This window comes from Balaenoptera musculus, chromosome 20, assembly GCF_009873245.2.
Source record: "Balaenoptera musculus isolate JJ_BM4_2016_0621 chromosome 20, mBalMus1.pri.v3, whole genome shotgun sequence".
In the NCBI taxonomy this organism is placed as follows: domain Eukaryota; kingdom Metazoa; phylum Chordata; class Mammalia; order Artiodactyla; family Balaenopteridae; genus Balaenoptera; species Balaenoptera musculus.
Genome location: NC_045804.1, coordinates 43516424 through 43543382, shown reverse-complemented (window position 1 = coordinate 43543382; position 26959 = coordinate 43516424). Strand labels below are relative to the sequence as shown.

The 26959-nt window shown below is 49.5% G+C and overlaps 3 protein-coding genes across 3 annotated transcripts; 1 reads left to right on the top strand and 2 right to left on the bottom strand.

Moving 5' to 3' along the window:
- Positions 1 to 162: 162 nt before the first annotated feature.
- TNFAIP1 (TNF alpha induced protein 1) lies at positions 163 to 8289 on the bottom strand. The gene is made up of 7 exons (XM_036838077.1): positions 8160 to 8289; positions 4828 to 5145; positions 4039 to 4208; positions 3517 to 3606; positions 3381 to 3433; positions 2387 to 2582; positions 163 to 1209 (listed from the first exon to the last, which is right to left on the bottom strand). The coding sequence occupies exons 2-7, from the start codon at positions 5030 to 5032 to the stop codon at positions 973 to 975; spliced, it is 951 nt and encodes a 316-aa protein (XP_036693972.1). The 5' UTR covers positions 5033 to 5145; positions 8160 to 8289; the 3' UTR covers positions 163 to 972.
- A 2367-nt stretch (positions 8290 to 10656) lies between these two features.
- IFT20 (intraflagellar transport 20) lies at positions 10657 to 15128 on the top strand. The gene is given in 7 exon segments (XM_036838081.1): positions 10657 to 11057; positions 11455 to 11668; positions 11671 to 11695; positions 11855 to 11983; positions 13148 to 13233; positions 13838 to 13941; positions 14403 to 15128. Coding segments are annotated over 6 exon segments (480 nt in total). The 5' UTR covers positions 10657 to 11057; positions 11455 to 11614; the 3' UTR covers positions 14485 to 15128.
- Positions 15021 to 23152, bottom strand: TMEM97 (transmembrane protein 97). The gene is made up of 3 exons (XM_036838080.1): positions 22910 to 23152; positions 17159 to 17303; positions 15021 to 16226 (listed from the first exon to the last, which is right to left on the bottom strand). The coding sequence occupies exons 1-3, from the start codon at positions 23036 to 23038 to the stop codon at positions 15967 to 15969; spliced, it is 534 nt and encodes a 177-aa protein (XP_036693975.1). The 5' UTR covers positions 23039 to 23152; the 3' UTR covers positions 15021 to 15966.
- Positions 23153 to 26959: the final 3807 nt, after the last annotated feature.

The window sequence follows — 26959 nt, the reverse complement described above, 5'->3', positions numbered from 1 at the left end:
GCATGCCTTGGAGCCGAGGGCAAGAGAATCAAAGACAGCAATCATGTAAGACTCTAGAAGTCAGTATGTGACCCTAAGATATAGGGGTAAAGTATCCTTTCTTAACAGGGGTGTTATTAGGACCATAGGTCCTAACTCACACATCCTTCCCCCCCTCAGCGCTCTCTGGGCCAGCTGCTTGGCCAGTTTGGCAAAGCCAAAGCTGGTCAGTTTTTTTTTTTATTGCTTCTTTCCCCTCCCTCAGATTGATTCTACAGGGAGAAGGGGGTTAGGATCAGAGAAAGATGACGTGGGTCAGGGCAGAATACAAATCTCCTGAATAAAAGTACAAAGTGCTTTACAGAAACAGATCCCAAAGGCATCAAAAGGGCCAAGGGTTCTGTTTTACCCAGGGTCTTGGAACCCTGGAGCAGAAATACCCAGTCTCCTCATTATTAGACTTAAAACTAGTCATTTCCTAGATTATTTTTTAAAAACCAAACTCATTAAGCCTGTGCTTAAACACCTTAGGAAAAAAGAAGCCCCACCTTCTGTAAGAAATCGGGCCTCCACAGCACCAGAAGCCACCTTCCCCACAGAGTGAACCCATTTCCCATGGGCCTCCCCTGAGGCCTAAAGCAGCCCTTCAGCAGAGCAAAGGGGTGCTCAACGAAGGGCCAAGGGGAATGCTCTTGGCAGGAGGGTGGGCAGGTCAGTCCGTTCAGCCCAGGGGCAGCAGCGGCTCCCTGTGGCAGAAAGGGAGATGCTGAGCAAAGGGGCTGGGGCTCAGTCATCCTGAAGTGCTCAGGGAGCTGGGAAAAGAAACACAGTCCCTCCCCTGCTCAGGCCCTCTGACCTCCCCGGCAGGGCCTGTCATGCCTCTGGGTGCTGGAGCAGAGACCCAAGCCAGCAGCAGTGTGGGGTGGCCAGTGGGGCGGGGTTCCACAAGAGAGGAGACAGGGTATCTCGTGCCCTGACTCCGGGAGGGTCTTGTCAGTCGCGATGGGCAGACTGGTGGCCGAGCTGCCGGTCATCGTAAGTGCTATAGCGCTTGACGTGGATGCGGCGGACACGGTCCCGCAGTTCAAAGGTTTCCTCGTCTTCACTGGGGGACGCCTGGCTGCGGTTCCGGCTTGTGGCCTCCAATAGGGAGTTGTCAGGGACTCGGGGGGTCTCGTAGAGTAGAACGTTGAGTGTCTCCTCATAGATTCGGGCCTCTGGGAATTCCACCTGGGGCAAGGGGGACGAGAGGACCGAATGAGGTTTTACCCCAAAGAGGGAGCAGCATGTCAGGGCCCTTGGCCCTGTGCTGACTCCATAAGGCCTCCAGAACTCTCTCAAGAGACATGACTTTCTATCTCAAGAGGGAGGGCGGGGGTCTTCTTCTGAAGGAGGCGTGAGGAGACGGACTCTACGGACACAGAGACGCGGAACGCTAGCACCCTCCCCCTGCCTCACCCAATCCCAGACCAGTGCACTAGTGTGTGTAGAGGCTATGGCCTTGGCTCCATGGTCAGGCCTAGGTACAAATACAGCTCCCCCATTTATTAGCTGTGGGGCCTTGGACTTAACCTTGCTGTGCTTCAGTTTCCACGACTTAACCTTGCTGTGCTTCAGTTTCCACATGTTAACATCTACCTAGGAGAGTTGTTGTGAACATTACATGAAAGATGCAAAATGCTTAGCAGAGAGCCTGACGCACAGTAAACGAAAAATAAAAGCTCGGCTGCTTTGAGGCCTTCATGTGCACACAGCTCTCCCCCAGATGAGCTGCCCTTCCACCCCAGCAATGCTCTGCCGTCTCCAAAACACGCTGGCGGAGGGGGGCGGGTGCACAGCTCTTCTCCAGGGAGGCACCATCTGCTTGCAGCCGGGGGAGAGAGAGTGAGCTATCTCCTATCAAATCCCTTACATGTGCCTGGCGTTGCGTTGTCACTGCAGAGGCTAAGCTGATTGACCAGAAACACCCAACCAGCGGGGGCCAGAGGAGATCTGAACAGCTATTTCTACTACCCTGCACTGCTTCTCCTAAGAACTGTCTCATTTTCATAACAGCTCTGTTAAATTCACACTATCATTCTCAGGTTTTCAAATGAGGAAACTGAGGCCCAGATGGTTTACAGGGCTTATCCAAAGTCAGAAAACTGATAAATGGTGGGACCAGAATTCAGATCTGAATTGGGCCAACTCCAAAGACCCAGTCCTTCCCATGGCACCAGGCTGTTCCCTGCTGGTCAACAGCCCTGCCTCTCAGCGGACCAAAGCAGAGTTCTATACCATTCCCTAAACCCCACGCATCGGCTTTTGTCCTTGAGCAGCACCATCACGGCAAGTTTGGGAAAGACAGCAAAATGTATGCCTGGTGGCGAAAGGTTCAGCCCCACTCACGCAGGCAGAAGCCCCATACCTTGGTCTGCTTCTTCTCGGTGGCGTACACGATGGAGGTGCAGCACACCTCCGCCAGCTTCCGACCCTGCCCGTAGAAGGACCAGCAGCAGATCTCGTCGCCGATGACATCCTTGATGAAGAGCACACGGCCGTTGAAGCGCAGGGAGAGCTTGTCGAACAGCTCGATGTTTTTCAGCAGGTGGTCATCGGAGTTGCTGAAAAACCAGTGAGGGCCCGGGGGCCTGGGAGTGAGGGGGTTCCCAGCACAGGGGCAGGTGCTGGCCGGGATCTCTCCTCCCCTCCGCTGTTGTGCTCATGAAACGAGGAAGCGTCAAGATGCCAGAGGGACAGCGAGAGAAAGGGTCATGGGGCCCCCTTCGGGTTTGGGGGCCTGTGAGGAAAAGGAGGTGAGTTGGTTTTAAGTTAAAGCAGAGAGGACTGAGGGAGGGAGGTCTCCTCTTACCAGGCTGGAAGGAAGGAGGCTCGCTGCCACCTCAGCAGGAGGACCCCCCTTCCCTGGCTGTGGGGGGTGACGCTGGCAATAGTCTGCCCACGGGGAGTCCCTGAGAGGGTTTGGGTCTCCGAGCCTGCAGCCTCCTGTATATACTTAACTATGGCCTGTTGAGAGGCCACTGGGGGACAAGGGGGACACTGGCCCAGCTATGAAGAGCGAGGGCTGCCTGAGGAGGAGTCCCAGCCTTCCTCCAGCCCACAGAGAATGCAGGGAAAACACCTGGCCCGCTGCCTGACATGACACACGTTAAGAGGCTGTTTCATGTTCAGTCCCGTCTACATCCCAGCCAGGGCCCCGCATCGAGTTCCAAATGCCTCAGCTCTGATTTCCCTCCTACTCTGTTCTCTTCCCGAGACCCAGACTCACGCCAACTGTGCCAGGCGTGCAGGTGGCCTCCCTTGGGTCTGCTGCCCGATTTCTGTCTGCTCAGCCCTCTCTGCTGCTTCTGTGGCCCTTCCCTGGGCAGCGCACCCCACCCCTCGGCAGGTGCCCCCCCTACCTGGTGTAGGAGTACTTGTTGTTGCTTCTGTTGTATAGCAGCTTCACCACGGGCTGTGAGGGAAGAGAGCGTGAGGGCCAGGGGCCCGACACCCCCCAGCCCGCGGCCCTCGGCCATCCCTCGGAGGTCCCAGTACCTTGGTGGAGGATTCGATGAGCCTCTCCTCTTCCTTCAGGGATGTGATGACGGGGACGTTGCACACAGGCTGGTAGGAGTCCTTCTTGTCCTGGGTAACACACAGCCAAGAATCTTTTTTTGAGATCTTCTGTTTGCCAGGCTTAGCCAGGCTTTCCCCAGGAGCCATCAGAGCCCCTCTGCCACGGCCACCCCCTACTTGTTGAGGAGGCATCAGATAGAGACAGGAGGCCCCTGGCAATGGAACTGCCAGCTGGCAAGCAGACCCCCAGTCCCAGAAACCTAAAATCCAGATATCTAGGCAGATAAACTAGAAGCACGGTCTACTCACACTGCCTGAGTCCATCACCTTATAAACCGACCGGCTGCCAGCTTGCTTGGCCTGGGCAACAGCTGGTGTGTCTAACTAGGTTTGGACTCATTAATCATACCTGCCACCTAGCCTTCCAGGAACTGGACCCTACCTCCCTGAAGGAGGGGGCCCATCCCGACCTCATCAACCTGCCCGACTCTGCCTCCGTACCTGCAGGGCAGTCTGGCACATGTTCACCAGCCCCTGAATGAGGTAATATTTTGCTTCAGCCATCAGTTCCTTGATTTCTTGCCGGTTTTGAGGGAGGATGATGGTATCATCTCGGAGGTAATTCAAAATGGTGCCAAAGTGCTTTCCACATCGGTCTATGAGGATCCAGCCTAGGGATTCAGACAGGCCCCAGAGGGTTACTGTTTGCCTCCAGGTACCTCAGAGCAGGTAGCAGGCAAAGGCCACCTGACGAGCCTGGTGGTAGGTGATAAGGAGCACAGAGCCCACAGCATTGCGTGACGGGAGCGGGAACAGAACCTCCAGCTGTTAAGTCCTTGGCTGCTTTTCACCCCTCCTCCCTGAAGCCAAGAACTGGCACATACCGTGGGAGACACAGGCCCTCCAGGCTCTGCAGAGGCCCACAGAATTTGTCTAAGCTCAGGAGTGCTCAGGCCCACCTCCCGGCAACACAGAAACACCCGGCCCTGCTTGCCTTTGGCCCGCTGCCCAGGCACTATGGCAATGGCTCTTTTGAGAATCTAGTCCTATGTGAATATTTTTAAAGTATGGATCTTCTCCCTGGAAAATATGTAAATACACAACATTCTATGTATAATTTCAAAGAATTCTGAAGCTCTACCAAGAACTCCAGGTGAAGGAGTCCTGCACTAGGTGAACAGGGAAAATGAATCTAGATTCCAGATCTGCCAGGCTTGAGCCATGCCCTGAAATCACTTCCTCAGGAACTTCTTCCTTCCCCACCCCACCCAACAAGCCCCAGCACCTCACCTTCTTTGTCGGTCAGCACCTCCATGCGCCCACTGAACATGGCCTTGAGCATGGTGTCATGCCGGGTTAGCGCCCGCACGGTGGTGTAGTACAGGGAACCACCCACATTGAGCTGGACGTATTTGTTGCCCAAGCCTCCTCCCTTGAAGCCGCTTAGCTTGGGCTTGGCCCCTGACGCTGGGCACAGACAGGTATCCCCCGACATCTCCCGCTGCAGGTAGATCACCACACGGCAGGAGGTTGGCTTGGAAGGCCCCGCCGTGGTGGAAGGGTCACGAGTGAGTGGCCAGTGGAGGCCAGAGCCTCATACTCTCAGCGCTGTGAGCAGGAGATGGGAGAGAAGACAGGAGTCAGCAGAGGAGAGCCCTCAGCCAGGAGGGAACAGGAAGACAAACACTGACCATCCAGTCATTCTCTCCTTATGAGCCCAAGACTCCCTGGCGAGGCTAAAGCCCTAGGCAATGGCAAAAAAGACATTCCTGATGTTCTTCATGGTACCAGGAACCAGGTCTGGGAGCACAGCCTCCCAGAACCCGATGCTGGTTACCTCATCAGTCTCCCTGAGACTTGGCCCAGCTCTGGGCGGCAAGGAGGCCAAGTAAACTCTTGGAGCTAATCAAAGACAGCTCCAGGAACAGACTGGGCAGAGCAGAAGTCCTCACCCTGGGGATCCACCAGTCAGATTCCAGTTGTTTTCTTCTCAGTGTTCCCAGGATCCAAGATTTCCAGCCAAACCTACTGGGAATCCAGCCAGCCTAGGAGTTTCCCAGGAGTCTGAGGGACAGGATGCACTTCCTTTCTAACGATTCCAGGCTCAGGAGCAGCCTGCGCCAGCGCTTCCTTTGAGCACCACCCAGAAACTGGCTTCAGGAAGGCAAGTAACAGCAGCTTCAGGAGAACATGGATTGAGCCAGGCTGGAGGAAGCCGGCCAGTATTCCTGGCAGAGGTTACCCTAGCTCCAGCCAAGGTTTCCTGACCTTCCCCTTTTTTGGCATCAACCCTGTCCCAAGTTCCTGAAATTGTCACCATTTTTCAGGATAGAACAACTACAGGATGGCTATTTTTGCTTCTTTTTCCTGAGAACAGGTCCAGCCTTATCTCCTTCTCTCTTCCTGCCCAACAAGAATGGGGAGAAAGGGCCAAAAAAGACCAGATGATAAATTTAAAAACAATTAGGTGATTTGGAAACTGAAACACTGACGGGAGTTTACAGGAGGGAGAAGCAAGCAAAGCAGAGGAGGGCAAAGCCAGATCACCCCTTATGATCTAGATTCTATACATGTTTTGGCTTTCTAAAGAAACACTAAAATTCATTCACTGAACGAAAACAAAAAGCAAACATTCTTTGCATGTTTATTATGTTCCAGGTACTATTCTAGGCATTTAATATATATCAGCTCATTTAATTCATTTGGCAATAAAACAATATTGAGTACCTACCAAGTTAAGCAGGAGGGATAAAGAGATGAAAAGATATTGTCCTTGACTTCAAGGAGGTCAAAGAAGCATGATAATGTCAGTTAACAAGAAAAAAAATAATAAGTGTTAGCATTTATCGTGCTCCTGCTTTGTGCCAGGTGCTGGGGATACAGAAGAGAACAAACAAGTCAGCCTCATAGAGCTTACATTCTAGTGGGAAGACAACAAACAAGAAAATGAATAAATAAGCAGGCAATTCCAGAAGGTGAGAAACGTAATAATAAAGATAATAAAACAGAGAGTGTCTAGGAAGAGGTACTAATTTAGATGGGGAGCCAGGGAAAGCCTCTTTGGGAAGGTGACTTCCCAGCTGAGCTCTAAGAGCATTCCAGACAGATGGAAGAGTAAGTGCAAAGTTCCTCAGTCAGACACAAATTTTAGGAACAGAAACAAGGCCAAGATGGCTGGTGCATAGAAAGAAGGGGGAAGTTGGCTGGATGTAAGCTCAGGGAAGGCAGGGGCTGGATCATATTGAAGAGTTTGGATTTTATACTAATTGCAATGGGAATCGATTGTAGGGTTTAGAGCAGGGGAGTGATATGATCTGAGATCACTCTGGCTACTGTGTAGAGAAAGGACCACAAGGGTGCAAGAGACCAAATGGGAAGACCGGAGGAAGCAGTAGTCTAGGCAAGAGATGATGAAGGCTTGGACTGCAGTGCTGGTAATGAAATCAGAAAAAAAGCGAAATGACCTAATTTCATCATCACAACTTGCAGAAATTTACCTCGTTATCTCTTTTAAGTGTAACCCAGAAGTGCACTGGTTTTCCCACGTTTACTGCTCCACTCTCTAAACAGTGCTTAGCACAATGCTATGCACATTTAAAAGTATTTGTCAGTTTGTTAGACTGAAATTGTCCCCGAAAAGATTTAGGTAGGTCCCTGGGAGGAATGTCCTAGGAAGGCCCAGGGCAGGTGCTGTGTGAAATATTGAATTCCTTTGGTGGCTTGTCATGTATGGATGAGATGAGCCCCCACCAGCATATTGCCCAATCAGTAAGTAAACTTGAATAGTATGAGGTCACCTTACCTTCCTCTGCCCACCCCAAAGGAATAAATCCACCCCTTAACAGGTTTTAACAAGTTCCCTATGTATTTTGTGTCTAGCCCAATTTCCCCAGGATCAGAGAAAAGGAGCTCACTAAAGGCTAGGCGGCTGCCAAGACGAAGACAAATCCAAGCTAATCTATTCTTTTCCAACAAAGCAATTGCTTTGAGCCCCTGGATGACGTCAGCTCAGATTCCACCCGCTCAGATTCCGCCCAGGCCAATGGGTTCCAGGAATCCTGTGGCAGGTGACGCCCCAGAAAGTAACTCCGGTGAGAATGAAGTTTCCACTGAGAGCCTCAATGCTCTTCCTTCCGGACTTTGTGTGTGGATATTTGGGGATGTTAGGGGCGTATCCATGACACACTCGGCGAAGCGAATGGCAACCCAAGACGAATAAAGGACAAACAACCACGGCGGTGTTACAAGGTGGGGTCCTAAGGAAAGAAGGTCCCAGAAATTCGTCATACTGGGGATGGCGAGGGGAGGAGCCGATCTTGGCTAGAAAGGGCGGATCTAGCAGAAACCCAAGGTGCAAATCTCATGCTTTATCCAAAGGGTCTGGGGAAATTCATCGAGACCCAACCTCTCCGTGGCCAGTGTAGAGTCTTCCCCAGCCCGTACCCCTCCCTACTATCGAGAAACCAAGACCGGTTCTGACACCCACCCCCAGGGGAGGATTTCAGCTCTCCACCTCCCTTCGCCGTCCCACGCCTTTTCCGCAAGACCAGGGGGGACTTTCTTTGCTCAGCCCTGGACCCGTCCATCCCTTCCCCTAGGGCATGGGCCGGCTCGGCTCTCACCCTCCCAGGTGGCGCCTCTCCTCTCAGCTGGGTTGCAAGTCGACACCGTGCCGCCCCTAGACTGTGGCCGCCTGCCCTCCAGCAATCCCGGGCCTTAAACTCCCATCCTCTACCCGCTGACTCCGCCCCAAGCCAGCGGGAGCCTGAGACTATAAGACGGGGCAGGCCCAGCACCCAATCAGGGCGGAGGGAGGAGCCCCTGAGAGAATCCCGCGGTGAGCGCACAGCTACTTCCGGCAGCCTTTCCGGCGCAAAGGCCTCTGGGTCTTGTAGGCAGCCGTCTCTCCTCTCAGGCCTCTGTTTCCCAGCAGGCTCTGCGGGTGTACGGGCTTACGAGGTCGGGAAGTGATGTTAGGCGTAAACAGGTCCTGCCGTGGCCGCTGCTGAGACTGGCGGGCAGGACGCCGGCTGCCACTGACCGGAGAGAAGCTGCCTGCCGACGTCAGCCTGGGTCGCAGCCGCCGCCGCCGCTGTGGGGCAGACAGGTAAGCCATGAACTCCGGGTCGGGGGACGTGGGCGGGCCCGGGCCGAGATGAGCCTGACAGGCCCGCGGCCCGAGGAAAAGCTTTCCCAGGGTGAAAGAAACGTGGGAATTCCGCTCGGCTCTGGGAGCGGTTTTACCCCCGGCTAGGGCCTGGAGCTTTACGCGCTGATGCTCGCAACCACCTTAGGAGGAAACAGAGGCTCAGATAAGTTCAAGGAGTTTACGTAGTGAAGACAGCCAGCTCCATCACCCAGGTCTTCCTAATTTTCCCCACACCCCACGGATGGAGCCTGCTCGTAGCGCCCAGCGTGGGTCCGGAAGAGCCCGGGGGGCCGGGGGGCGGAGAGCGCGTCACCACCCTGATCTGCAGGGAGCTCAGTCCGGCTCTTGTGCCCGGTGCTCCTCAGGTGCGCGTGTGGTGGTAGTTGGGAGAGAATGCGGTAGTCGGCTGTGAACCCTCTGCCTACACTTCCTCTTCGGTCTGACCCATCTCATTCAACTATGTGCTTTCCAACCGTGCAGCTGGCTCCGGCCGGATACACGGGAATCTTGCCTGACTCTCCTTCACTCCTCCCCAAACCCCTGCATTCAATCATCCTTTACTAAGTCCTATCAACTCGACTTACAAACCATCTCAAATCGGAACACTTTTCTTCAGCTCCAAGCCTTGGTTACTGAAATAGCTTGCTCTGTTCGTTGTCACAGTCATTCATGCCACAGACATTTGCTGAGTGCCAGTTCTGTGCAGGCACCATGCCAAATGCTCGGGTAACAGTGATGAACAAGATAGTTGTAGCTCCATCCTCTTATTCCCTCCAACCCATTCTCCATCCTGGGTTAGAGTGATCTCTCTAAAAGGCATATCTGACTATGCCACTCTGCTGGCTGCCCATTAATTACCCTTATGAGAAAATCCAGGCTCATTGCTGCAGCTTTCAGAGCCCTCCGCCGTCCAGCCCTAGCCTCCCCACCTCGCCTCATCCCGTTCCTCTCTTCCCCTTGCTCAGTGTTTCTACCACGCTAGCCTTTTGGCTCTTGGAACACATCAAATTTCTCACAGCCTCAGCATCTTCACACATGCTTTTCCTTCTGCCTGGAATACCTCCTCCCCCTTTAACTTGAAAAACTTCTGGATACCCTTTAGGTCTCAGCGTGTCACTTTTTCAGAAGACTTTTGTTTACAAATTTTTTTTGTAATTTTGTTTACATATGAATTATGTCCTCCTGCTGCGGCTTCACGTAGCACCATGTGCTTTTCTTCATACTGTTATCACAATTCATGATTATCTGTTTACTGTCTGTCCAGAGGTCAGAAGCTAAAGCATTAAAGCATTTTCTTCACTTCTCTATCCCCAGAGCAGGAACTCAGTAGATGTTTGTGAATAAATGCAAGCTCCCAGGGAAGAGAGTGGAAGTTGAAGCAGATCTTTGTGCCCTCAGGTTACTTGAAACAGTTGTTCTAATTAATCAGCTGGTAGGTGTTAAATGCTTAGACTATATGTGTACATAGAACAAATAGGAAGACAGGTCTTTTTTAAAAGCCCAGTTATAAGGGAGCTCTGGATGATTAAAATGTTTCAAAATGAAGATGCTAGCCAACTTACTTGAATGGGCTCCAGTGAGGCCAAAGGCTCTGGACCACGGTCATACACAGCCAAACATTACATTAGTTGGCCCACACAGTGTTGGAAGTGGTTTTTTTTTTTTTTCCTTGCTTAAAATTTTTGAATTAGATACTCTCCTTTAAAAATCAGATTTCATATATTAATCTGGATTTCTGGTCCTCTTGAAAATCAGTTCTTGCAAGAATGGAGCTTAATTCTTTTTAACCATTGCTCTTCCTATGGCACACCTACCCCGGGAAGTCACTCGCAGAATCACCCCATTCAGAACAGAACTTCTCTAAGGAAGCTGGAAGGGAAACAGGTGAGGCTGGGGGAGGTGGGAGGGAAGAGCTGGCGCAGGGCCAGTTTGTGGTAGCCTTCGGAACACCTGGGGTGTGGGAATTGGTATAGCAGCCAATGGCTAGACCTAAGTAGCATTGCCTCCCTTTTTAGACAGGGTATGTGCTCTCTTATTTTTATTTTATTTTATTTTGTGTGTGTATTTAAGCCAGAACGGGGGTGCGTTTTCAGTGTTTCCTTCCCAGAGTTGAGGCATCCTTTGGACCAGGAATGCAGGGTGGCCTGGGAAGGGAGACGTTATCTCTGCTGGTTCTCTTGTCTACAGAAAAAAAAAACACCAAACTCCTTAGCTTAGCACACAGGGTGTTTCTGATCTGGCTCCATCTGACCTTTCCAGCTCCATCCTCTGTCTTTTCATCTTCTAGGCAGGATAGGCCCTTCCAGTGGCTTCATGCTCTTGTCCAGGCTGTTTTCTCTGCTTGGAATGCCTTTCCCTGGCCTCCTTATTGGTATGTTCTTGATGATATATCACTCCTTTTTGTGTTTTCTGCTAGAAAGAGACTGACCCCTTTGGGTCCCAGTTCAGGCAGCTGTGCCTGTGGCATACATTTTGGGTAATATTCTTACACCTGGCTTCTTATTTTTTTAACCTTAATTTTTAATTCGCTCAGATTTTCTTTTACTTGTCTTTTATGTTGTTCCTGTACTATATTTGAAAAGCTCTTTTATGTCCCTTTGGGTACATAGCTGTTGTTAAATAAATATGCTTATGGCTCACAACTTAGTTCACATGTCAGTTCCTCACCCCAAGTTAACTGTTCTATTCTCCTCCACGCTTTAGTGATATTTCTGTAAAAGCACTTAACACAGTATAATTTTTCAGTGTACATGTCTGTCTTCCTCCAGCTAAACTCTGTGCTCCTCCAGGGCGGGCACCATGTTGTACTCATCTTTACCCCCAGCATCTAGCAGTGTTGGCATGTAGTAGGCCCTCAAGAAATGTGTGTTGAATGAACGATGCCTGTGACAAGCAACTGGACTTTATTCTTTCCTGACCCTTGCTCCTATGACACACCTCTTCCTGGCTGACACTGTCACCCCTTCAGAGCAGGACTGCTCTTCTCTAGGGAAGCTGGAAAGGAAACAGGTGAGGCTCAGAGAGGCAGAGGCAGAGGGAAGGGGGAGCCTTTGGAACATCTGGGTTTCTGGCATTGGTGTCGGGGGCCAGGAGTGGGGCTGGGCTGGATGCAGGCATTTCCTTGAGTGGCTGGGAAGTGATCGGGGATTGGGGCTGGTTTCTTTACAGCCATGGCCAAGGACATCCTGGGTGAAGCAGGGCTGCACTTTGATGAGCTGAACAAGCTGCGGGTGTTGGACCCAGAGGTTACCCAGCAGACCATAGAGCTGAAGGAAGAGTGCAAGGACTTTGTGGACAGTGAGTGCCATTTGGGGAGACATGGTGCCCCTCAGCTTTGTGCCCCGCCCCCACCCCGACTGCAGCTTTTGGCCTTGCCACAGTGGAGCTGCTGGCTCCCAGAAGGTTGAGCCTGGCCTTCATGAATTCCCATGTGCCACCCACCTTGTCTACCTGCCTTCTTGCGTAGTCCCAGAGCACCAATCAAAACAACACTGCAATGGAGAGAGGAGGGTATTTGTTTAGATATGCCATCTCAGGAACCTTAAACTTCAGAACTATGGCTTGGGGGTGGGAAGTGGAGTTATGATTTGATTTCTTGGGAGAAATAGTGTTCTCAGCGCCCGACTTGCCTTTATTGATTGATTGATTGATTGCCATGCCTCAGGGCATGGCCGTAAGTAAATAAATAGTTCCCTGACCAGGGATCAAACCCGAGCCCCCTGCAGTGGAAGTGCAGAGTCCTAACCACTGGACCGCCAGGGAAGTCCCTGACTTGCCAGTATTTGGAGTGAAAATTTCTAGAGGCAGTTCAAAAGACTCATTTTTTTTTTAGCTAGAGATACCCAGGATGCCTCCTGTCCCAGCAGCCAAGCAAACCCAGTAGCAGTGAATACAGAGCAGATCTAGCTAGAGCAGGGATTTCTGAGCTCTTGGACGTCTGTAGGCTGTGGAGAGAGCTTGACTGGTGAAAGGTAGCGTGGGTTCTCTCACCAGTCTTCTGATTGCTGTGTGCATGTCGTCCTACCCTCTGGGCCTTAGTTTACTCCTCAGTAACATGGAGTTCCACTACACCCAAGGACATTGAAAAAAGCAAATGCGAGATTAAGTCCTTAAATGCTTTGAGCTTTTTATTAGCTCAGGTCATAGGTGGAAAGCCCCTACCCCACCATTAACTGAAATCTAGTGTCTTATCTGAGGCTTGTCTAGAGGCAGTGTTCACGTCCTGGGGCGGTTCTTTCATGAACACAGCCCTTTGTGCCTCAAGATCCAAATATGCCCCAGTCCAGCGCTGGGCACCTGGCCACCCTTCTCTAGGTTCAGACCAAGGGTGTCAGACACCAAACGTTTTCTGACACAAATTAGAAGGGGCAGTTAGCCCTGTCCTCTTGCTGCACGGGAATGCTGAGGGAGAGTGGTGATGCTGAGAAAATAAAACACTTTGTTTTGTTCTTTCCCCAAAAGAAATTGGCCAGTTTCAGAAAATAGTTGGTGGTTTAATTGAGCTTGTCGACCAACTTGCAAAAGAAGCAGAAAATGAGAAGATGAAGGTAAGATCAGCATGTGTTTTGTCTAAATCTTGGCCTGGTTCACTAGCCTCTCATCCTTCTGCCCTCTTGACTTATTTGGGGGTCAGGGGGTAGGGGAAGGTGGGTGGGGATTCTTTAATTAGAACAAGATTTTAAATAAGAATACCTATGCAAATATTGAATGATTATGTTGTACACCTGAAATAATTCCTGGTCCAGTTAACCTACTATTGAACTCTTATATGCCAGTGTACTTTCCGTCATCGTTTCCTTTAATCTTCACATCATCACTGAGATAGGTGGTTTACCCTCATTTTATAAATGAAAAAATGAAGGCGTGCAGAGTGTAGATGACTTGGCAAAGGACACAAATGGCGCACCAAATGGGCCACTGTGTGCCAGGCTCTGGGGACACTCCTAGGTCTGCCTCAGAGCTGCAGTTCCGTTCTCACCAGGCACTTTGGGATCGTGAGGTTAAGCCTCTTTCTGACTTACTCCGAAAGCTCTGAGGCTCAACTTTCCCCACGCTGCGCCCCACCCTCCACCGGCCCCAGGCAGCTTCCCTTCCCCACTTGAGGACTTTAATGAAGCCATGGCCTTCTTTGGCAGTATCGTGTTTTTCTAGGCCATTGGTGCTCGGAACTTGCTCAAATCTATAGCAAAACAGAGAGAAGCCCAACAGCAGCAACTCCAGGCACTAATAGCTGAAAAGAAAATGCAGCTTGAAAGGTAAGAAGTTTTGACATAAAGCAAGTTCTTTACTGAATTGCAATTCTATTTTTCCTTTTCGAATGGTCACCTCTTGTCCTTATTCTTCATCGTTGTTCTCCCGGGAAGTGTCTTAACTTGTCATCCTGATTAAAATAAAAATAAAATTACATTTCATGGGAAAAAAATTTGTTACTATCAGACAACCTCTAGTAGTTTGAGAGCACGGACACTCAGGTAGCGAGTGTCCAGAGTTGGCTGGCTTTCTGAAAGGAAGACTCTCAGGGCTGGAGACTTCTCATGGGTGGCCCTAGGTAGGGCTTTGCCTCTTATTTTTTCTCTCTTTCTTGCCCTCACTAACTTCATTTTGAACTCACACCGTTTCTTGGAATCATCTAAATCACTTACATTCTTCTCTAGAAGAATTAAGTCCGTGGTTTATTTCATCCATTTTGAGGGCTTCTAACAATTTTGTTTTTCAGGTATCGGGTTGAATATGAAGCTCTGTGTAAAGTAGAAGCAGAACAAAATGAATTTATTGACCAATTTATTTTTCAGAAATGAACTGAAAATTTCATTTTCTAGCAGGAGGGCAAAAAAAAGAAAAAAAGCCCACAACCCCCAAACCAAAAAAACCTCTGTACCAATCCAGTGACTTGACTAATGACTCAAGTGTGTTGTGTGAGATGGTGTGTGAGGAATGCAGCATCTCTGAAGGCAATAAAACAAATCTGGGGGAGCTTGTTTCAGACGTCAGTGCCTATCTGCAGGCGAACACCCAGTGGCCATTGTGGTCCAGGTTCTCACCTCTTGCATTCTCAGTCTGAACTGAGCAGCCTATAAACTTTTTTTGTAAATTCACAAAGCTTTGGAAGGAAAAGCAATAAATTATTATTTTCAAATGGCTTGATCTACCTCTTTTCCTGGTGCCCTTGAAATGTACATTTAACCCTTTGTAAGAGAACCCTGGACTCTAGCCCCTAGTCCACAAAACAAACCAGGCAGTGGTCAGCAGCTACCTTTATTTTGGCCAGACACACGAGTCAGACGATACTCCCAACAATCAGACCGTTAGGGCTTGTAAGCAAAACAGGCAAAAAGGGGGAACTAACCAGGACCAGCATCTACCATTTTCCATGTGTGTTCACAAGTCTTTTTTTTTTTTTTTTTTTTGAGTTGGCCTCGAGTATGAATTTAGAGAAAGCTAGCAGAATACCAAGTGCTAACGTGAAGAGACCCTATATGCACACACTGGACCTGTCATGCGCAGCTCCCCGCCACCCGCTGCCTTTGACTGGGAATGAGACTGGACACCAGATGTCAGAGTAAAGGAACTTATGTTGGGTGGTCTGTAAAAAGTAATAGAAGACTGAGGCTTGGAAAGAGGATAAACAAGAAGACTTTAAAAAAATCTCTTTTCCTGGGACAACCTGTTTAAGACAAACAATACACCTTCCAGTCTGACCCATTTCGGACTGAAGGTCATGCCAAGGTTGAACGTTAAGGAAAACTAAGTTTAACCCTCTTACAGAATAGCTCACCCCCACCTAGGTGTGGGGACAAGAAAACAGTTTTTAATGAACATCACAGAGGCACAGCTTCAAGCCTAAAAATGGCCTGAGACACCCCAGTGACACGCTGTAGAGTCATGAGTCAAAGGGTTAGTCACATGTATACTGTGGGTCAAATGACTCATGAACATGCCAAGTAGGCCATGTTGCTTGGAAGTTTATCTGGCTTCTGGTCTGGTCCTGCCTTTAGTAATCCTGCAATGGCACTTGGGCACACAGTGAGGCCTTTGGCACCACTTCGCTATAACCTAGCCCACACCCCTCTGCCCATCCTCAGGTGATCGGTCTGTTTGCGCCAGCGCCCTTGGAAGATGAGGGTGTGATGTGCCTCCTGCCAGTGCCTTGGCCGTGTGTGTTGCTGCTGGTGTGTTTCAAATACTACTGAAAACATGGGTTCTGAGCATTTTCCTGGTACTGGGTCCAACAGGAAACTGCCCCGTGGTCACCTCTCCCCTGGACCCAGGGTTATTTTTCCTCATTTTTTCTTTCTTTTCTCCTCAGACTTGTAGTAGGGGTTCTGCAACATGAAAAGCAGAAGTATAAGAGGGATGAGAAAGTAGGGCATGTAGACAGATATAAGGAATAGTCGTTCGTGGAAAGTCTTAGGTCCTTGTCCTTTGAAACAACTGGCGTTGGAGAAATCCTCGAGTAGAACTGTGGAGAGGATTGGAATCAGAGTTGTCATCGTTTGAACCGAGTAGATGATTGCAGGGGTGCGGATCCACCTGCAGCCTCCTGAGGTCATCGAGGAGAGAAAGAGATAAGGGTTAGATCTGCTCATGGCTCCAGGTACGTCCACAACATCCTCCACCCTGTCTCTGCCTGCTCCCTTCAGCTGAATCATTCTACCTCCTTTTCCAAGTGGAAACAAATGGGAAACTGGATGTGATATAATAATGCCCAACGTGCAAACTTATGTGACAGCTGGAGCCCTAGCCACTGACTGCCAAAGAACACTGGGTGGTGTCAGAATTAATTCAGAAAAACTCTAGGGCAGTTAAATGGCCATTACTAGTTAAACCGGGTTGGTCCAAAATGCAATTGGGGGGAGGGGAGGAGGCGGGGCAGACCTGTCAGCAACATCTCTTTGCTAAGTAATTATATATAGGTGAGAGGGATCAAGAGATTCTGCTGAGATGGCTTGGGGGTTCCAGTGGGAAAGAAGCTGTACAAGCTTAGTTACCATGAACACTTGTATGGCCACCTTCTTTTTAAAAGCATTCGTCATGGGGACACTGTAAGAATAATTTTTAAATGAGAAGTTAAGCCATTTAGAGATTAGCTTGATGCTACTGCTTAAAAGCCAGTATGATACTACCCAAAGCAGAAAAGTAAAAGCAACAACAAAAAAGAAATTCTGTTGGGGGTGGGGGGTGGAGGGGAGGGACAATAAAAAGGAACAAGTTCAAACTTGAGAGTAGCCTCAGGTTTCACGTGTGTGAGAGATTTCCAGTTGACTGAGGCAGTCCTGCAGCCCAGCTGACCACAGACACTAGCCTGAGCCACGTTAATGTCCCTATACAAGATCTGTCCTGGCCGTTCCCACCAATCCTGTATCACCCTCATACAGCCTCCAGGGACCACTCCCCTCTCCCTTGGTAAAACGTTCCCAAAAGATTTCTGGGACCTGGTTTCAGAGCAGAAATGGGATTTCCCCATTTACTAACCTTTGAAGAAGGCATATGTTGCGATGGGAAAGAAAGGCAGCTGAAACACAAGCTCGCAAAACAGGAAGGACTTAAACCACACCGGGGGGTTCTGTAGCAGGGCGTCTTTGAACTCCTCAGTATACCACTGCCGCAGGTTTCTCAGCTGGGAAAAGATGAGGATCACAATGAATACAGCTACGTGGCAGGACAGGCTTCAGCAGCTCCCACCCGCTGGCGGAGCCTCTCACTACCCAGCTCCCTTGGCAGCAGATGGCACACCCAGCTGGCTTTTGTGGTGCAGCCTAGATGGTCATTTAATAAAAACTCACTAGCTCTAACTCAAATGTTACCTTCTCCCAGCAGCTTTCCTCAGCTCTTCCAGCCCCTGTGTGCTACCCAGCATGTCTGTGATAACACATATCCAGGTGTGGATACTGTCAGGAGCAACAATGTGTGGCACTTAGTAGGCTCTCAGCTGAACACACAAACGTGAAGGATCTGCCAACAATATCCTTCTGTATAAAGAAATGACGTGAAAACCATCCTGACGTTTGTCCTTTCAAAATTGCAACTGCACAGCAAGCTCCAAGGGCCAGATGGCCTCAAATACAGAAATAAGTTTCCTTGTCTTTTTTGGGGGTCGAGGTGCGGGGGGAAGTGTAAGGGAGGTAAATCTAACCTCTGTGAAGTTGCAATTTTAGACAATTTAACTTATCCCCAAATCTCAAGTTCCTTGTCATTCTTTACCCCCCTAATTCTAGAGTTTTTTCTGTTTTAGGAGATCAGTAGTATATTCGCAGAGGAACAGGCTCTGCCTCACTCTGGAGAGTGAGTGGTCTCAGTTCTAGCTTGGGCCCCACCTTCGTGATGGCACTGTCAAATCAAAAGATGCAGATCCATGTAGACGAGGCTGCAGGCAGGGGAAGGAAGCAGGAGGGTTCGAGGCTGCCCATTCTGTGCTCTTTTAAGAGCCCAAAGCCTAGGGCTCTCCACACTACGTAGACTACTGAAGGTCTGTCACATTTAACCTCCTGGAGATGGCATCTTGATATTATGATAAATCAAGACAACTTCCAAGATAAGAATTTGGCTTACAATGGAAAATCCAAAGATATTTTTCCTGTTAATTTTTTTTTTTAATTAATTAATTTATTCATTTATTTAATTTTTTTTTTGGTTGCATTGGGTCTTCGCTGCTGCACGTGGGCTTTCTCCACTTGCAGTGAGTGGGGGCTACTCTTTGTTGTGGGGCGCAGGCTTCTCATTGCGGTGGCTTCTCTTGCTGCGGAGCACGGGCTCTAGGCGCGCGGGCTTCAGTAGTTGCGGCACACGGGCTCAGTAGTTGTGGCTCGCGGGCTCTAGAGCGCAGGCTCAGTAGTTGTGGCGCACGGGCCCAGTTGCTCCGCGGCATGTGGGATCTTCCCAGACCAGGGCTCGAACCCGTGTCCCCCGCATTGGCAGGCGGATTCTTAACCACTGCGCCACCAGGGAAGCCCACCTGTTAATTTTTAATCTAAAGATAAAGGCTCACTATTGTGAAATAGAAGCCTCTCTGCTGCAAGTGAGCTTTAAGCAAACATCCAGAAACAAACATTCTGTTAGCATAATACTAATTACAAAAAGGCCTTAGCTAGATAATCAATTTATTGACCAAGTGATCTTGAATTTGTATTTGACTTGAAATTTAAATTCACAGCAATATCCTTAGCTTCCTTCTAAGCACTTTTCAGGATGGTAATGTGGTAGAAAATATTCATAAAGTTTAAGTCACTGCACCTCTCCTGGGCTCTATTTTCTCATCTGTAAAACAAACAACTTGGACTAAATGTTTTTTAAGATCCTTTTTTGCTTTCTAGATTTACTTCAAAAAAATATTGGAAGGATCTATTTTTAAAGATTTAATGCAGAATTTAAAAGGCATTCTGGTTCATTTGGGCTTCCTTGGTGGCGCAGTGGTTAAGAATCTGCCTGCCAATGCAGGGGACATGGGTTTGATCCCTGGTCCGGGAAGATCCCACATGCCACGGAGCAACTAAGCCCGTGTGCCACAACTACTGAGCCTGCGCTCTAGAGCCCGCGAGCCACAACTACTGAGCCCACGTGACACAACTACTGAAGCCCGTGCGCCTAGAGCCCGTGCGCCGCAACAAGAGAAGCCACCGCAATGAGAAGCCTGTGCACTGCAACGAAGAGTAGCCCCTGCTCGCTGCAACTAGAGAAAGCCCACACGCAGCAACAAAGACCCAACGCAGCCAAAAACAAATTTATTTTTTAAAAAAAGGCATTCTGGTTCATTTGAACTTCACTTTCTATTTAATTTGTATACATTCAGATCCACCTATTTCATAAATCCAGGCAGATTTGTACAACACTGTAATTTCTAAGGGCTGCAGGATGATAACAGCAAAATTTAAAACAGTTGACCCTTGAACACAGGTTTGAACTGTGCAGGTCCGCGTATATGCGGATTTTTTTCAATCGGTGGCTGGTTGAATTTGAAGATAGGGAGGAACGTGGGTATGGAGGGCTGACTATAAATTGTATGTGGATTTTCGACTGTGGAGGGTCAACGCCCTTAACCCCCAAGCAGAGTGATGAGCATGGTACCCAGGGGCTGAGTGCTGGCTCTGGGCAAAGCACTTAATCTCACTAAACTTGTTTCCCAATTATAGCACCTACCTCGCTGTTGGTAAGATAAAAAGAGTTAATACTTACAGTCATTAGAACAATGGCTAGCACAGTAGATGTTAAGATTACTTAATTGAATGTAATACATATTTGGAGAAGTTCAATTTAATCCTATTAAAATCTCAGCATGCAACTGGTCATTAATAACTATTAGGTAAGACCCCAAAAAAGGTAATAAAACGGTGTCCATTTATAACTGACTCACATTTGCCTCAACTTACCATTGTTATCCATTAAAATATTCACCTGGCCTACGCACATGGATTTCTAGACCAAAGTTGCTACTGAACAGTCTTGCACTCCTCTTAGAATGAGCGCACAAACTGCTTTCAGCATCTAGATGCTCACTTGTTTTCCCTTATTTTAACAGAAGCAATGCTACCCAGCTGCAGATGATACTACAAAATGCTTCCCATCCTCTCCATGTTCTAATCCAAACTAAATTCTTATTGTTTCATAGTAAGAGTTTTTCCAAGTGTTGATCTGATTCAAACCAAGAAAGATATTTGCAAATTTTAGCCTAACCATTATGTGATCTCCACAAGCTTTTTAGTTCTAGGAGAAATTCCTTCTATTTAGGGAGGAAAAACACAACAGATGTTAAAATTTGGCATTTTTTCAAAGAATCTGAAAATAACTCAGGGCTTTTATTATTTCCCCATACAGAAGCAACAAAACCATCATTGCCCACCCCAAAGCAACAAGAGTGAATAGAGACACAGGCCTTCCAAGCTGGGAGGCCCCTGTGTTACTAAGGTCTTTAAACAGTATCATAGACAGACACACACACACACACACACAGTTACAGAATTTCTGGTCAGATCCTGCCTATGTTGGCCCTTGACCTTTTACAACAGGTCAACTTAAAAAAATAAAGCTGAGAAAACTACCAATCAAATATATAAGTTTAAATGGGGTTTTTATGATTTTGGAAACATTTTAATTGTATTTTGTTAGTGGTGAGCAAGAACTTGTGGGAATGGCACATTCAGAAAAGATAGGGAAACCAACAGCTGTTAAGTCTGGAACGGTTGGCTACCTGGAGTAACATAACTGTTATGTACGTATGTATTTATTTATTTTGCCTGTGCTGGGTCTTAGTTGCGGCACTCGGGATTTTCCTTGCGGCATGCGGGCTTCTTAGTTGCGGCAGGTGTGTGGGATCTAATTCCCCGACCAGGGATCGAACCCGGGCCCCCCAGATTGGGAATGCGGAGACTTACCCACTGGACCACCAGGGAAGTCCCATGACTGCCTACTATTAAAGGGACTCATAACATCAGAGATTGTGAACAGGCAGCCTGCCTGAGTTCTGTTGGCCACACAGACTGCACAGACATGGCTCTCCTTTCTTCGAGGCAACTAATAGCTAGTGCGGAGCTGTGACGACCTGTTTAGAAGGATCATGTACCACCTGGGCCTGTGTCATAGGCTGAATAATGGCTCCCAAAGACATCCACATCTTAATCCCTGGAACCTATGAATGTAACCCTATTTGGCAAAAGTGACTTTGCAGATGTGATTAAGTTAAGGATTTGGAGATGGGAAGACTATCCTGGTTATCTGGTGGGCCCTAAATGTAATTACAAGTGTCCTTATAAAAGTTGGGCAGAGGGAGATTGGACTAAAGAAGAAAAGGCAGCAAAGTGATGACCGAAGCGGAGATTGATGTGATGTGGCCACAAGCCAAGAACACCCGCAGCCACCAGAAACTGGAAGAGGCAAGGAACAGATCCGCCACTAGGACCTTCAGAAGGAATGAGGCCTACAAGACTCATTTCAAACTTCTGACCTCCAGAACTGAAAGATAATAAATTCGTGTTGTTTTAAATCACTATATTTTTGTAATTTGTTACAGAAGCAATAGGAAACTAATACATCTTGTATATGTTTGAGCTTGTGATTTAACTCCTCTCTCTCCTACTTGACAGTTGAAGCTACAGAGCCCTGACTTGCCCAAGGAACTCAAGAAGTTCTTGGAAGAACCAAGTCCCCAGACAATGCTCTTGCCACACACAACCTACACTTCTCCCAGGAAAAGGTAGGTCAGAGGTCTTCCCAGTTATGCTTGGAGCTAGAAACAAACCAGACTATGGAGTGGGGGTTTATTGTTGAGCAGTGGCTCTTAACCTTTTGGGGAGGGTCAGACCCCTGGAAAAGTTGATGGAAGCTATGGAAAACAAGGCACACACAATTTTGCATACCCCATTAGGGGTTCATAGACCTCAGGTTAAGAACCCCTGCTCTGCAGAGAAAAAGCAATTAAAGAGAAATAGAGGTAAAATCAAATCTTTAGGTAGACACGTCAGGCTTGCCTATAGTTCTGCAGACAGATTGGAGAAGTGTAGAACTGAGGACTGGAATTCCGTGATAGAAGGTTATAGGGTCCAGACATGAAAATAAAACTCAATAAATAAAAAGCATTTAAAGCAAAAGTTAAAGTTTCGGGTAAAGAATGCTCTCCAACAACCAGGAAATGGGGCTTTCGCCTCCGTTTCTACTCAGGTGATCATTCTTGCTCAAATCCAATAAAAAAGGCCGATTTGAAAAGGTGTCGTTTACTTATGAGCTTTTTAAGTTGCTGGATCCTAATCTTGAAATCAGGACGCTCTGCGAATGTCCCTTAGAGGGGTCTAACACTAGCGTTATTTCTTTGGGATTAGTCGGTATTTTTAAAGCTCTCCCAAGAAACACAACTTTAAAACAAATCCAACATGTGTCCATAATTTATACACTGGTTCATCCAGGCTACTTCCCTCAAATATTGACAACTGACCAGAGCTGGGGTGTGGGAGTCTTAAACCCAGGGAAGAACTATCCTTAAAAGGAGCAAGGTGTTTGGCCCCAGGAGCCTTGGGGAAGCGGCTGGGAGAGACAAAGAAAACCCCGAGGAAGAAGTCGAGTTGAAGAGTAAGGAGGGGCCGGAGCGCCGGCGGGACCCAGGAAAGCAGGAGGGAACCCTGAGTGGGCGAGGCGGGGCGCCAAGCCGGAGGAGGGGAGATCACGGGGGCGCCGGGTCAACCGCTACGCCGAGGGGCGCCAACCTCGGCGACCGGCGGCCAGGACAGACGGCGCCCTCACCTCCACGGGGTAGAGATCGCGCGGCAGCACCGCCTGCAGGTCCACGAGCAGGGTGATCGGGATGTGGGAGAGGAAGTAGAGGCCCAGCAGCCACTCCAGGCCGCGCCGGGCGCCCAGAGGCCCCATCATCCGTCGGTTGGGCAGAGCAGGAGCCTAGACTACGCTGGAGGGAACGCAACGTGGGAACAAGCCCGCAACCGCGCCATCACAGGACCCCCGCGCCCCGCCCCGCCCCGTCTCGTCTCGAGGGCGACGCCGGCCGCTCCCATTGGCTGAGAAGCCGCGCGCGGGCCGGGAGCGTCCGCCGACGCGGCCAGCGGACCGTTTCCATTGGCCGCGGGGAGCGCCGCGTGACGTGGGGGCGAGAGTGCTCGGCCGCCGCGCGGGGCCACTCCGGGCGCTGGGCTTGCACAGCCAGAGGTCTTGCCTGTCGCGGGGCCTGTCGGCCTTCTCTCCGCGATCGCGTGCCATCCGTGGCCCTTTCGCTCATTACTCTTCGTTCCTTCGCTCCATCCGTTCAGTGCTTGCTGGGAGGCTCCTGTGTGCCCGGCCGTGGGCACTTACGGAGATGGAGCGCCCAGTGCAGTGGGGTGTCAGTCAACAGGGCCGGCCGGACAGTGCGTGGTGGTCTGGGCCGTGGCGGCAGTCACGGGCCGTGGGAACAGCGGACAAGATCCCTGTCCCTCCGGAGTTAGGGTCCCGGAAGCCTTCTGAAGGATGTGTAGGAGGCAGCTAGCCTCAATTAAGAAAGAAGCACGGGGATATAGTAGGAGGTAAAAATGATAATTCTTGGTGATTGGCTGTGGAGAATGAGGGAGGCTCAGTGATTCATTTTTATTTTGCAAATATTGATCTTTAATTATATGCTGGGTCCGGGTCTGCCCTGGGACAGGATGGGTGGGACTGCCATTCACTGAGAAGAGTGACGAAGAGAAGGAGTGAAGAGAAGGTAATTTGGTTCTGGCCATGTTGTCACTGAGCGGTAGCCTCTGCGGCATCTGAGTGGAAAAGTCTAGCAGGCAGTTGGATGAACATGTCTGAAGATGTAGATTTGTGAGGCATCAGTGTTTGATGGGAGTTGAAGTTTTGAGAGCAGAAGGCCTGTGTGAGATCTTAGGCGACCTGCAACCTTAGGGGTCATGGGACGAGGGAGCTGAGATACAGGTAGACAGCAGGAGTGTGATGTCTCAGAGACACGGGCAAGGAGGGAGGGTCAGCTGTGTCAGAGCAACACCGATGACCTTGTGCGAGCAGCTGTGCCTGGTGGAGGCAGGAGCCTGATGACAGCAGGGCAAGGAGTAAGGAGATGGGGAAATCGAGGCAGGGAGCTAGATATCTGATTGTGAAGGGGAAGAGAGACGGGGCAGTGGGTGGAGGGAGATGTGCTCAAGAGAGGGCTTACATATGTACTTTTCAGATGAGAGAGACCGGAGTACTTTCACCTGTTTAGATGCTGCTTGACGTTTCTCGGTCCGGGGAAAGGTTGTCCGTGTAGGAGGACGAGAGCAGGAAATGTGGCTCAAGGCCGCCGAGGAGCTGGAGAGAATGGATCAGGTTTAGGTCAGAGGAGTGCTGTGCTCCCCAGGGTGGGCCCCGTGGCACTAGGACAGAGAATTGTGGTCAGTGTAGAGGATCCAGCTGAGATGTGTGGCCACTGATCTGGAGGCCCCACTCTCCTAGGCTGTGTGCTTTTCTCCATCATGAGATCTGCAGAGAAAAAGGCTGTTCGACTCGTCCAGGGTTGGGGTTAGAAAGACAGTGGTGATGTTGAGGAGTTGAACAAGAGAGTGATTGAAGAGACGGAGCCCGCAGTTCAAGCAGGATAGGGAGTGAGTGACATAAGGCCAGAAGGGGCTGGTAGATTGGGAGAAATTGGAGAAGTGAATGGATTTGAGGCCTTGCTGAGGAATAAGCGCTAATGTGATGGGAGTAACTGGATGAATGGGCCAGAAGGTTGGGAGAGTATGACGTGTGGGTACAAGTGTGTGGGTTCCGGATCTCAGAGGTTCTGCCCATGGGAAGCTGTGGCTGAAATGGAGTGGAGGGGAAGGTATTTGGAGATGAAGTCAAGGGACTGAGAGCCCAGGGTGTGGGATGGATGGACCACAGCGGCCGCCTTGGATGGTGGTGGCAGTCGGGTGGAGTCGGCAGTCGGCTGTGAGCCCATTGCCAAAGTCTTGGGTATGTAAGGGGAGTGACCAGGAGGGAGGTGGGCATGGGCTGAGGTCTGGCTTAAACCTCGGAGAGTGGAGGGGAAATGGATGTGGCCTTGGGGAGCAGGGAGGCTGGTGACCCCACCTCCTGACCCTGAGCTAGTGGACTGTGAGAAAGTGAGCAGCCAGTGCTGGGGAGGCTGTGGGGAAGCCGAGCCCTTAGGGGCAGGGGAGCTACGTGTCATTTACTGCAGGAGGTAAGGGCTGAGGGTGTGGAGGGGTTTGTGAGCCCCACAGTAGAGGGGTTTGGGCTCTGGAGAGGAGGGGGGTGTTTACTGGGGAGGAGAATCAGAGCAGGGTGGAGGGAGAGCACAGCAGGAGAGGCAGTGGAGGTTCCTTCTGGGGTGGTGGACAAGGGATAAACATTGTGAGAACACAAAGTTCTGGCATCCCCAGGGCCTCTAGGGGGTAGGCTGGAGCGCTCCTGCACAGCTGTACTCAGGAGGGGGCCTGGCAACAGCGCGCCCCCCTCCCCCCAAGAACGGCTTTCAGGACATGGCAGACACCTTTTAAGCTGTAGTCCGTGCTGACTGTAACTGCTTGCTAGGGGGAGGGAGCGTGGGGCCCCTAAGCTGGGATTTGCCCAGGGAACGAGGTGAGTGTGCAGCTGTTAAAGTGACTTCCTCCAAAAGCATCTCACTCAGCCAAGTTTGTTATCTGTAGATAAAGATTTTCAAGGCCAGGCACTTCTGGAAGGCTCTCCATCCAACAGAATCTGTCCAGCTGCTGTCTTATGTTTGAAATTCCTTTAGTGGGGGAACCAGAGCTTGACAAGGTCAGATAAGTAGTAGAAGATAAATGGCCCTGGGGAGGGGACAAGGTTAATCAGCAGATTCTCACCAAAAGCAAGTGTTGAGTGAAAGAATGACTTAAAAAAAAAAGTTCCTTCTGAGTGAGAAGAGGTGATGTTTAGCACCTTTTGAAAATTATTTGTATTGTGATGAGACGAACACCACTAGCCCGACAATGGACCCCGCAGTGGTGGAAACAATTCTAGCCCGTAACCTCAGAGGAAAAGTGCTCGGAGAAGGCCCGCGCTAGACCTGCCACCTTCCTCTTGGGCAGCAACTATGCAAGGCTGCTTTTGCAACTAGGCAAGGCCGCCTCTCCTCTCTGCTTTTGTTTCACTCTTCTCTCTCCTTAAAATGCACCCACCCTCCTCACCCCACCCCTGCCGGCCTCCCCATTCTTAGGTGTTTTAAGTTCCAAAGGGCTGCTGCCCTGATTGCCTCTGTCTGGGGGATCGTTGCTGTCTCTGGACCTCCGAGGCATTGCCTCTGTCATGTTCATTCTTTTCACTCTGAGCAGCACTGATCTGAGTACCTGTCTGCACCATTTTAGGTGAACAGTTCAGTGGCATTAAGTACATACACGTTGTTCTGCAACCATCACCCCTGTCCACCTCCAGAACTTCTTCATCATCTCAAACTGAAATTCTGTACCCATTTAACAATAATTCCCCCTCCCCCTCCCTCCTCTCCCCAGTAACCCCTATACTATTTTCTGTCTCTTTTCTAGGTACCTCATATAAGTAGAATCATTCAATATTTTTCCTTTTGTGTCTGGCGTATTTCACTTAGCATAAGGTCTTCAAGGTTCATCGATAGATCATGTATCAGCATTTCTTTTTTTTAACTAAAGTATAGTTGATTAAAGTAAAGTAATGTTTTGTTTCTGGTATACATCTAAGCGATTCAGTTATTTATATATTCTTTTTAGAATTCTTTTTAATATATCCTTTTAAATAATATATATATTTTTCACATTCTTTTTCACTATGGTTTATTACAAGGTACTGAATATAGTTCCCTGTGCTATATAGTAAGACCTTGTTTGT